Consider the following 12,319-nt stretch of genomic DNA (forward strand, 5'->3'; position numbering starts at 1 on the left):
AAGGGCCACACTGAACAGACATCAACTTCTGAAGTACAGTCCAGCTGAATAAATAACACAGAAAGTTAATAGCCAAATCCTTTCAGCAGCAGCAGTGCTCTGGGAACCTGATTGGAATTTGAACATTTGCATTGATTTATATTTTTTTTTTTTTGATGTTACCAGCTGGGAGCAAGTGCTGGAGAGAAGGTACAGGAACAGCTCTGCAAAAAAACAGGAACAGCTAGCGAAGGATTACCTCCTAAAGGATTATCTTTTAAACAAAGAAAAATTTGGTATACTGCAAACAACTAACTCAAATCAAAAGAAACAGATTAATCCAACAGGATTAACAGGTAAGGCTGCCCCATACTTCAATGTCCAGACACACAGCTGAGGAATGTGAATGGTTTTATTTAGACGGTTTTATTTAGTAGTCAAGCACCTTTTCATAGTCCAAAATAAGAGCTGTTTGTTCAGTTAAAACAAAAGCTTTGACGACTTATCCTGCAGCCTCACAAGCAACAGAGATCTCCCGTCTTTTTACAGAGCCCTTTCCTTTACCCTTACATATGTAAGCTCTGATCACAGAGTTCTTTTAACTCCCACCAGGAAGGAAGATTAGTTGCTGCCTGTACCGCTCCTGCGCTGTGAAATTTCCAGAACTGAGCTCTCCTGCTTCCCTCTGGGTGGCAGGGAAAGTCACCGAAAACTGAGATCAAGCTCTTTATGGGTTTGTCTTTCCTGAATTGTTACCGCTCGTGTAGGTTTTACAGACGCGGTATTACAGTAACACCAAAAGTAAAAAAGCATTGATCTACTAAAATAAAACAGCAGCCATGTATTTGGAAGCAATTCAATCATATGTGCTTGAGCATCCCTGCCTTACCAGCAGACACGTTTGTAGTGTCTCTGACCTGCACCAAAGATTTGCATTGAAATCTACTCGATTATATTTTGACAAACAGAGTAAGAGAAGCAACCAAGTTTAAACCATAAAAATAAAATTTAAAAATGTACAAAGACAAAGCCCCACTCATTTGCTAAAATTGCGTTTTACTGTATTTTAATATTTCAGCATTTTTGTTAAATTTGTTTATTAACCACACATTTGAGATTCCCTTGGGGTGAATTAAAAAGCCGAAATACTTAAAAACACAACACAGCGTAAGGCAATACAGCAGTTCCTTTATGTTTTAGTCAACCTCACATACGTGTCAGCCCCTACTCTGACCCAGAGGTGAAACCAAATTCAGCAGCAGTTGCAAACCTTACCTCTTAATGATAGGAAAGATTATGGACTTTGGTGAAGTTTTCAATCTAATAAATTTGTACTTTCAACTTTTGAACTTATATTCTTTCAAAACCAACTAACCTCTGCATTGGTCCAGCATACATTTTAAGTTTATTTAAGAATGAATTAAGCATTGAGCAAAGACTCACCTCCTCCACCTCCCAGAAGGCTGGAATTAGCTGTAAGAGAAACAAAAAGGGAATTGTTAGCATTGAGCTTCCTAAATACACATGGAACCAAAACAAAAGATGTTTCACAAGAGATTCTCCATTGTTTCAGTAACTTTGCTACTCTTCCCTCACCCGAAAACATTTCATGCAAAAACAATCACTTATTGTAAATTACAATCTCTACCTCTGCAATACCTTTGAAAATGCAAGCTAATAAATAAAACAATAATACAATTACTAAAGCTAAAGCACTGAATAGGTTACGAAATTACAATCCTGCGCTTATAATTCTATAAACCGTATTCTTTTGTGATTACCAAATTAATTCAAAATTTTCCTTGTAAAGAAACTTAAATAGACTTTTGATGCAACTTCTGATTATCTCTCCTTGTTTCCTCCGCCACAGGACCTTCGGGGATGACGATGAGAAATCCTGGCTTCATTGATGTAAAAGGGTTTGAGCAACTGAGCTGGGATTTCCCTCAGCAGGCTTAATTGACTCAGCACTGCAACCATCCAGCTACCCAGGCCAGAACTTGATAAATCACTTATGGAAAGCAATTTTCAGAGCACGGTGATACAAGATGGTCCTTCAAATTAAGCTAGCACAATTGGAATCACGCCAAATATTTTCCTTTCACTGCCTAGGCAGAAACAGAAGGAATGCCTAAGCTTCTAAACCTGCCCTTCAGATGTGTGGGAAACAAATCCTTGTTGTAGCAGAATATATTTAAAACAAAGTAAGAGCATAAAGAAGAGACACAGGTATTTCTTATTATTTCCTGGTGAGTAAAGAGCAGATACCTCAACCCATGCCCTACTGCAGGACAAGGGTATATAACAAGATACACAGAATAAATTAGATATTTTCTGTATGTTATTGTTTTTATCGTTTCCCTCTGCTTCTTCAATAGAAGTCTGTAAACAGCAAATTCCCTGCTGTTGGGTTTTTTCCATCACTTTCTTGAGACTTTATTACATAAAGTGACAATTATCTTTGTTTTCTTCTTTATCAGATATTCTACGAACACCTTTGACTTAATATCCATTTTCAGGTCAAACATTTGCAGGCAGCTTTCCCTGACACTTCAATAAAACTGCCTTCATCAGAAAAGGCCAGATTTTCCATCACAGCCAAGATCTGTGTTCCAAAGTACCTCTGCATTACTAACTAAGCACTTCTACGCTATGAAAATGCAATGTTCTTTAAAGAAAAAAAAAAATACAGTTTTATATCCAGCATAGCTGACCACATCAAATCAAAGCAAACTAATTAATTACTCATCCAAGGATTAGTTGTCCTACAGTCACCAAGGAATCATGGAAACTAAGACCTAGAGAGGTGTTCTCATGCATTTTTCTCACCCAAGTCTGGTTCTAATGCACTGGAACATTAGATGAAGGAAAATGGGACAAAAAAAACTTCTTTTTTTTTTTTTTTTTTCTGAAACAAAGTGATTTGGAGCCATTTTCAAAGAAGTGCTTGTTTGGACACAGAAAGGTTGGAGCAACAGACACAAAATGGAAAACTTTATAAAACAACACCACCATTATCCATAAGTGATGAACATCTCTTGGCTATCCTCTCTGAAGTGCTAGCAGGGAACAAATACTGCCATTATATATTGTCTTTGACAAAGATATAAGGATGGTAATAAAAAATGTGTGCAGACATGTTGCAAAGAACAACAATGTCGCTATATTTGTATTTATTCTTGCCCTGACTGAAATTCACTGTTAAACAAAGAAACAAATAAAACCACCCTCACATATTTTTACAGCTGCTTCCAAAGACCTCCTGTACCAGGTAACATCCCTTTCCCTGCAGTAAAAAGTACTTATCTGCTATAGAAATCAGCAGAGTTCTTATCAGAAGCAACTAAAAGGAACCAAGTGTCATCTACTGCCTGCTATTCCAGCTCATCTTTTTAGCACTGTAGAATACTCCTACAATTAAACTATTCTAATCCTTACATGAGTCACGTTCTAGGGTTTCAGTTGTTATGTTTGAGAGACTGGAGACACACAGCTAAAACCTGTTACCAAAGTTTCCACTACTAAAAAAGTTTCTTCGGATACCCAGCCAACATCCCCATTGCAAACTTTCATTCAATGGCTTCTCAGAGAATTATGTTTCTTTCATTAAGTTTTCCTGACAATGTTCATCTTGCCAGTGCTTTCCAAAAACTTCTTAATAGCATGTAAGTCAGCACCACATACTTCTCTATAGAAACAGTGAAAACAGTTCAAATGGATTTTTGGCTGCAATGCATCTAACTGCAGCTATTGAAAATGCCATAATAATTCACAAGCACTCTTTTTCAAGAAAATTTTGCTTGCATAATAGAAGGAAAATCAAACCATTTTCTTATGATTCCAGGAAAGAACAAGACTGATTTATATCTACAGTTTCTTTTCTAGAAAGATAACGTGTCAAAAAGCAAGAATCTTTATTTCCAGGTTTTTCAGACTCTCCCTGAAAGCTTCGATAAAACACACAGCCTCTTTCCATATCTGGGAAAGCCTTACCACTACAGAAGTAACTTGTCACTTAGCACCTAATGAATCTTCTCCCACCCAGAGGTCAGCACAGCCCTATGGCTGCAATCACACGGTGTGATGTTGGAGCAAGCACGGCCTCTCCTCTCAGCCCCTCTGTGGTCATCTGCTGCTGCACTTTGGACATCAGTACTCCCAAACCATCACGTCTTGGAAAACACTCTGGAAGCTGCTCCTGTTGTAGAGGTTCAGCTCTGGGGAGTTGTATGAGCAACCAGCAGAAGGTCTCAGGAGGTTTTCAGCCTCCAAATTTGACAGGGTCTGAATTGCCCCGCAGGTTACACTCAGGGAGAGCATGGCCACCCTCAGGTAGAACACCTCACACCCTGTGCCCCCAGAAGCTGTGCATGTCCCACCCCTGGCAGCATTCCCAGCTGGGCTGGATGGGGCTCAGATCCAGTGAAAGGTGTCCCTGCCCACGGCAGATGGAACGGGATCATCTTTAAGGTCCCTTCCAAGCCAAATCACTCTATGATTCTATGATTTATGACTGCAGATTGTAAATCCATCTTGGCTAACCCCTTGTCTCCTCATTTCTCTTTTCCAGAGCTGCACGAGGTTCTCGAGGTCCAGGAGACTTGGGGTGGGAGGAAATAGGAAAGCTGAATTGCTACCAAGTTACCAAGGCAAAGAAAAATAAAAGAAAGCAAACGAGAATAAGAGAGGCTCCAAAGAAATGTGAGTAAAGGCTTCCTGCACCTCATTTCAGAGTCGTATCACCCTTCCAAAGTGACCTACCCAAACTCTCTGAAATTGACTCCTTAAAAACTACAGTCCACAATAGATTCCTGGCCATTAACTCTGAAAACCTACTCTACTCACAATACAAACTTGAAATATTATTTTAATACATACACAGAGTGGTCAGGCAGCCAGCAGACTACAGTGTCAGACTGAAATACAAGACACACTGATAGAGGCCCATCCAAAACATGAGGCAACAGAGGTCAGAGTTCATCTAATCTTAAAATATTTTTGCATAAGCCAGTAACATAGGCTTCAATTTTTAAAAAAAATAATAAAAATAAAAATTAAAAAAATAAAAATAAAAATAAAAATAAAAATAAAAATAAAAATAAAAATAAAAATAAAAATAAAAATAAAAATAAAAATAAAAATAAAAATAAAAATAAAAATAAAAATAAAAATAAAAATGAACGCCCACCAGAAAAAAGAGCACCATATCTGGGGACCGGTTCCTGTGGTTTATCTAGTGGCCTCACGATGACACAAATTTACAGCTCTAGAGATGCTGTGCAGCACCACTGCTTTAAAAGGAGACTTGAATGCTGCATTCTGAGAGACAGATCTCATCCTCACAGTCTGTCTCAGTGCGGTGAACAGAAATACATCTAGAAGTGTTAGGATGGCTTTCAGCCCTTTAGCTCTGGGTTTCTTTTCAATAGGGACATTGGGAACATTAGCAGAAAAAGTGTTTCTACAAAGTTCAGCCTCATCTCTAAGAAAAAATCCATTCTAAAAAAAATCAACAAAAAAACGGTATCTAAACACTAAGGATACCAATTTAGCCCTTAATGAGATGTTTATAGCCCCAGATTCAACCAGAAATTCAGTATTTCAAATGACTTAAAACCTCAGTGGGCTAGATATATATGCTTTTTAACAGCACCAGGACAGCCCTAGTAAAGAAAACCAGTGAAATGGGTTCTCAGGGTCTGCTGTACCCTGAGAATTCAACTCTTGCTTTAAGAAATGAAATCCTTTCCAAAAAATGAGTGCGGGGAGAGAAGGGAAAAAAGTAAAGAAAATAAAAGACCTGGAAGGAAAGAATTTAAAGTAAGCTTAGTTGCTCATTATGGAATACCCACAATGAATACCTCAGGTTACTAAAAGGTACAAATTTTAATAATGAACATACCAGCACATTTAATAAATAAGAACTGGATATCAAAGGTTTAGATCTCAGCCTTCTAAATTAGCTATGTTGTATCGGTTTCCAACACTTTTTTTGACTGAATAAGCAGACCAGAAACTCTGGTGTGGGATTAATATCTTCATCACCGTTCCCTTTACAACAACATTCTTGCCAAACAGTAAGGTTATCTGAAATTTAGAGAAAAGCAATTGAACACTGAAGAAGTTCACCTCAAATGAAACTGAAAATCTGCCAGCCAGAACATACAAAAAATGCAGAAGGATGTATGTACGGGTTGGTTAAACAGGCTTTTGCAGGCACAGAATTATTTTTTTCTGCTGTCAATTCTGAGGAATTTAGAGAACAGGAAAGATGTGAATAGCAATTTTTGTGATGTCTCTGGAGATAACACACTTTTAGCTTTGTTAAAAACATAGCTGAATAACTGGTTACTTTTTGTTGGCACATACTCATCTGACAACAATTTAAGAACATAAATTCTTCTGGGAGCATGTCTTTGTCAAGTATTAATGGCACTAGTAACTTAAATTGACATCTATGTCATGCAGCCATGCATCTGTCAGTATAATAAAAATATACTTTTAAAAGATTAGTTGATATTGTCTGACTTGGCAGCAGATGTTTCAGCTTATTTTGATGTAAAAAAGATTGAATATTTTTGTCAATACTTTCTAATTGTGAAATTTATTCAAGGAGACATCTTTATAACTGGCAGTATTGTAAGATGCAAGACATTCTATTGCCTCAGACACCATTTTTATTCATCAATAAAACATCATAAGAGGCAGCTGGTGAGCAGAGTAACAGTAATTTATGGAATGGGAAGCTACATTTCTTCTACGTGTTTTGTGAGACATCCTTACCTGTCACTGCATTTCGTTTCATCTTCTCTCAGGAAACCAGAGAGAACAAAGAGGAGTGAGATAACAGCTGCACCTTTGTACATCCAAACATTTTTAAGCAAGAGATGTGTTTGGGTACCTTAAAGTAAAAAGCTTTAGGCTCAAAGATCATGAAGTCATTTTGCAGCAGGTACAGTAAATAAAACAGTCACCACACTACTTAAAATGCTTCCATCCATACTAAGCCACAGCCATCAGGAGAGGTAAAATAACATTTTGACAACAGACTGGGCCAGATTGGCAAAGTTATGACAGCGGCTAATGATGCAAAGCAGAGACTACTGGAAATTATCTACTACTGGAAATTCAAAAACCACTAGGCCTACAAAATAGGATTGACTTAAAACACTGAGGTTACCACACCCCAGAAACAGCTCCAGAATATGAGTGGAACAATCCACAGAAGATTTCTACAAACAACTTGCTCCTCTCCAGGTTTGCTTACTTTTAACGTGTGATCAAGAGCACAGCATGCTCTCAATACACACTCAAAAGACTTCAGCTTCATGTACTAAAAAACCTCTTCTGCCCATAAAACCCCTCTCCAAATAGAAGCAATGGCCTACTCAGTGTCATTTTATTCATAATAGGAACTGCCAACTTAAAGCTCTCTTTCTAAAAGGCCAAAAGATCCCTAGAAGCACGACCAAACAATTCAGCTCAGGAAGTTTCCATCATCTTTGTTTCAGCAAAAACAGATGATATGGGATACTACAGGAGGGACAGAGTTTTCCATGTCTCAACTTTTTTTTCAGATACTGAAACTGCACAGTACGAGTTAAAGATCGAAAGAAAAATTTAAAAAAAAAACCCACACCAAAAAAAAAAAAACAACCAACAAAAACCTAATTGAAGGTTTTGAGCAATTAGAAGCACAGGTTTTGTATTTGGAACCAATAAAATGGCTTTGAGGCTCACTTGCCACAACCTGTGATTTTTCTCTTCCCCGCTCACAAAATTCTGTACAGATAACAGATTTTTTAAACTGAGGTTTGCAAATAAAGTAGTCATTGTCTCTAATTTCAGGCTTGTAAAGGTTATGTCAGAGGTAGATTAAGGGAAAAAAAAACAATCAGCACACTAGTAAGTGCTCTGGAGTTGATCCTGTCAAGGAAATTGCCTTCACAACATTCTGAATTCAATAAGGAAACAATAACTGTCATAAGGTCTCAGTTATTTTTCTTCTTCTAGTACATTACCAACTCAATACATGATGTGCATTTATGCAACAAGGTTATTTTTAAAAGTTATATATTACATCCATTGAGCTTAATCAGTCATATGCAAAGCATCTCTGAAATCTGATATGAAGAGTAAAAAAAAAAATAAAAACCACCAAATGCACCAAAAACCCAACACAGGCAAGGCAGCAGTCAGCAGCACGGGACAAAAATGAGCACACAGCTATCAGGATGACATTTTCAACTTGGCCTAATCAGAAGCATAACTTCAAAGCAGAGGGAGCAGAATGACAGGTTTTTTACCATACAGTGAAATATAGTAATTGCTTTAATGCAGGGTGAAAGAAAATTAACAGAAATTGAAGTTGACTAACACATCCTGAGAAAAATCCATCAGAGAAGGTGTCTGGCCCAGAGTACTTCCTAAATGCTGCTGTATAGACTTCCAGATGGTCTGAAGTTTTAGGTTGCAGCTTTACAAGAAGCCTAAACTTTGCAGTAGCCTGAGGACTCCATCAAAATTGCTTCTTGGTGGGGAAGTCAGACAACCACAAGAAAAAAAAATAACTTAAAAGAATATCCCAAAAACCAAATGAACTTGTTTTTTATGAATAAACTACACAAAACACTTCCAGGTGAAATTTTTGCAAAAAACAGCACTTCATACTTTCCCACCAATGAAATTCTTACTTTTCATACCCACCCAGTGGAATTAATTTCAGCTAGACAGGACCATCTATCCCAAACCAAAGGAAAGAAAAAGATGCAGGAGAAGGTTTTCTGCCAGCGCCTCAAGAAGGACACTTAGAAAACCAGTTTGATGAGGCTGATGTCATCCTTGGGAGGCAGAAGACAAGAGACTCGTTGAATCAGAACCTGAAGTTTGAAGGGAAGGAGACAGAAAAGGCTAAAAGTGGCTGCTCAGCACTCAGCACAAAATCCATGGCCACGTTTGGTGTGTGCCTCTTTGCAGAAGCCACACTCATTTCCCCCATTCCTCTCCTTTTGGGAAACATCAGAAAAGCACAAACCAGGAATAATTTCATTCTAGAAACAAATAAAGGGTGATAAATTGTCACACGCACCACTGGATGATAAAGGGAAAGAGATGAATTAAGATTTCATCCATTTTGTGCATCAGTTTGTGGTTTTGCTCAGCCACTTACAAGTTGCCTTCTAGATCATGAAGGTATTGAACAATCTAGCTGAGCTGAAGTGTAAAGCAACAGGAACTTCTTCCAGCACAGAATAATAAGGACAAAAATATTCAGGTCTACCAGAGCCCATTTTTCATCACTCAGTTTAGGCCATTTGTGTGATTTGTAAATGTAACACTAAAGGGAATCAAAGTGCTGCAGTATATAATTAATCCATTTAAGTAGAATCATCATCAATATTTAAAAGCCCATGCAAAATAAAGTAAGACGTGGTCCAAGGTTCTACTAGCACAATTAGAAAAACTGTTTTGGTAGTAATTATTCCAAAATAATTACTGAAATTTGTATAACTCATGCATCTTTCCAGTATCCCAAAGGAACTAGAATATGTTATCTAGAAAACAGGGGAAAAAAAAAATCAGAGTGAAGTCCTTCAACTTTTGTTGCTTTTGTCTTTTCAAAATTACAGCCAGCTTTGCACCTACCAAAGTCTACCTGAATCTCATGACCTTTTTCTTCTATTTTTAATTTTTAAAACATAGCTGTGGTAGTAACAGTGTAGCTTATCACGAGGTTTCATTTCGATATTTTCATCCCAAAAAACTGCCCAATATTTGACTTCTCTAAGGAAAAAGTCATATTTCAAAAAGTTGTAATAAAGCAATAGCAACCTTCTGAAAATTAACACAAAGTTAAAAGGCAAAAAAAACTAACATATTTCAGTCCTGAAACATTAATATTCAACATTCAGGCTTCAAATCAATTTTAAAAAAACCCTAATTTGTTAGGAAATCAAAGACCACTGCTGAAAAGAAGCGACCTGGGGCCTTGTCTTGCCCATTTTTCCATGGGGCAACCAGCAGGAAGAGTTTCCCTGTGGTGCAGGCACATCCCACGCTGCTCCTGCTTTACTCACAGGCAAACCAAGCAAGGGTAGTCGTGGCTCCAGCTGCTGGGCCACCTCAGTGGGTGTATTTTCAACTCAAAGTACTACACGTCCACACCACTGTGTTCTCTTAGGGTGGTAACACTCGTGAACAATTCAGTTTGGAAAAAAAAAAATTAAAAAAAAAAAAAAGAAGAAAGGCACACCTGATGTCCTACAAAACAGAAACAGCCCCGGTGTTTTGGTTTGGTATGGTTTTTTTCAGCTGCACAGACAAGATTTCACTTGCAATTTTGCCTCCAAGTTAGAGGAAGGCAAGCTGTTATTGCACTGTTTTTGCAAGAGCAGCCTGGAAGGAAGATTTTGACAATGAATTACAAGCTCCTGCAAGCAACTAGCACAGACTTGCAGGAGCTGAAGAGCCTGCAAAGCACTGAAGTCGACTCTAAAATGTGTCCAACTGGGTGAGTGTAACATGCTCTGCACATGATGGTGTTGCATCACCTCTAATGATCCTTTCTTTATATAGCCTGAAATTAGAAGCAGCTCCCACTGTGGTCAGTGGGAGCCACATTACAGAAGAAACAGAAAAGTTGGTTATGTATTTTACAGTCGTGGGGGTGTTGTTTTCAAACATAGGCCCAAACTGTTCCTATAGGGCTAAAAATTTGTGTAAGAACAGTCATGTATTCCTTTGCAAGGTAAAGTGGAACTCAGTAACCTCAGTATTTCAGTCAAAGCAGGAACAATGCATTCTGGTAAAATATGGACTGGACATCACACACTGCCTCTAAGAATATTGTCCCAAATATTTCTGCATCCTGCTGTCAAATATACTATCCACACTTTATCTTAACTGTCTGTTTCAAAACGCTATAGCCTAAAAAAATCTGGAGAAGACCATAAAAGACAGTAAGAATAAAGTGTAGCCATCAACTTACTCTATCAGAGGCATCAGAAATTGCCCCTTTTATGATAAAAGTAAGTCAGCTTAAGTCAGATCGATCATCCTCTCCATTTTACAGCTCTTGGAACGTACAGTCCATGACACATCTTAAAATGGAGAAACATAAACTAAAGTTTGAAAAAAAACACAGTAAAAAAATATACTGTTAGCTTACCATTTCCACATTCCCTGAAAACTTTAAAAACTCTATTCAGGAACTTTAAAGAAAAGGAAGATCACAAATAATCAAAACAATGGGAAAGCCTGAAGATATTTTCAAAGGCGTGACAGAGCCAAGGGCCCAGATGAAATCCCTGGCAATGACAGATTTTAGATTGTGTGGGACAATTCTTTGTTCCTGTCAGCTTGTGGAGGGTTTTCTAATCTTTCCTAGCTGCAGATGCTCACGGTTTGTGATTTATCCCAACACCCATCAGACCGAGCGGTGCTGTGTGGTTACTTCCCTAGCAAACAGCGCCCTGCACCCCTTTTCCCTGGCCATCACCTGTATGATGTGAGCTCCCCATGGCTCCTGAGTAATAAAGAAAGGAGTCCATTTCTTATACCCTTAAGATCCCTCTTTAACCCTAAAATTCCAAGCACTTTTTAATGATAAAGGAGATTAAAGCTATTATCCAAAACTTCGCAGTAAACAGGCAGTGTTGTTGTAAGGCTGTGCATTCCAGGAGGTAATATCTGGCAGAAGCAGCATTAAAGGCTTTGATGAAAAATTTACTGAGGTTATGCTGGACAAGGAGCTTTCATTTTCTGTGAGGCACTACAGGAGGGCAGGATGTCGCACTGCCAACGCTGATAACGCCGCGCAGGCAGAAAAATAATCATCAACTTGCAACTCCTAATCAATAACTCCATCATATAGGCACCACTGTGCCATCCTCAGAATTTCATGTCCTTGCTTTCCTGCTGATTCCGCTGGTCAATTTAGATATGGAAATGTTGCCTGTATCAAGCAGGACTCGTGCTCCCTTGTCGTGTAGGTTATTCCCAGGGAGGCAACACATTTCCATCATCTAGATGAGACAAGAGGTTGGGTGCAGAACACATTTGGAAGGCTGATTTCCCTCCACAGCCCATGGTGACAGGCAGGCACTCTCTGGTGGCAATGTGGGACATCTGTGCTCTGTGAAGCCAAGACAGAGGATGTGAATTCACCCTCTGGTGGCAAAGATGCTTTGTGGTTAGTTCACCACCGCCACCACAAGCACTTCCACCACAAATCCTTTCAGCCATAACCACTACCCAAAACCGCAAGAACTGCTCACGCTTGCTATTTTTGCTACTTTTGTTTTTCATTGCTTCTAGTCACAGTTTGTCCATTGATTCAAGA

General features: G+C 38.5%; 1 protein-coding gene across 6 annotated transcripts in view; it reads right to left on the bottom strand.

Annotated features, from left to right (window-relative positions):
- The window catches only part of MACROD2 (mono-ADP ribosylhydrolase 2), an 866,072-nt gene that overhangs the window by 683,825 nt on the left and 169,928 nt on the right, over positions 1-12,319 (bottom strand). For all 6 annotated transcript variants that reach the window (XM_066177797.1, XM_066177796.1, XM_066177795.1 and 3 more), the window contains exon 4: positions 1,423-1,452. In XM_066177797.1, the coding sequence (XP_066033894.1) occupies positions 1,423-1,452 (30 nt within the window). The remainder of the gene's footprint in view (positions 1-1,422; positions 1,453-12,319) is intronic.

Source organism: Chamaea fasciata, unplaced genomic scaffold, assembly GCF_029207755.1.
Source record: "Chamaea fasciata isolate MVZ Bird 193981 ecotype frontalis unplaced genomic scaffold, bChaFas1.0.hap1 SCAF_3, whole genome shotgun sequence".
NCBI lineage: Eukaryota > Metazoa > Chordata > Aves > Passeriformes > Sylviidae > Chamaea > Chamaea fasciata.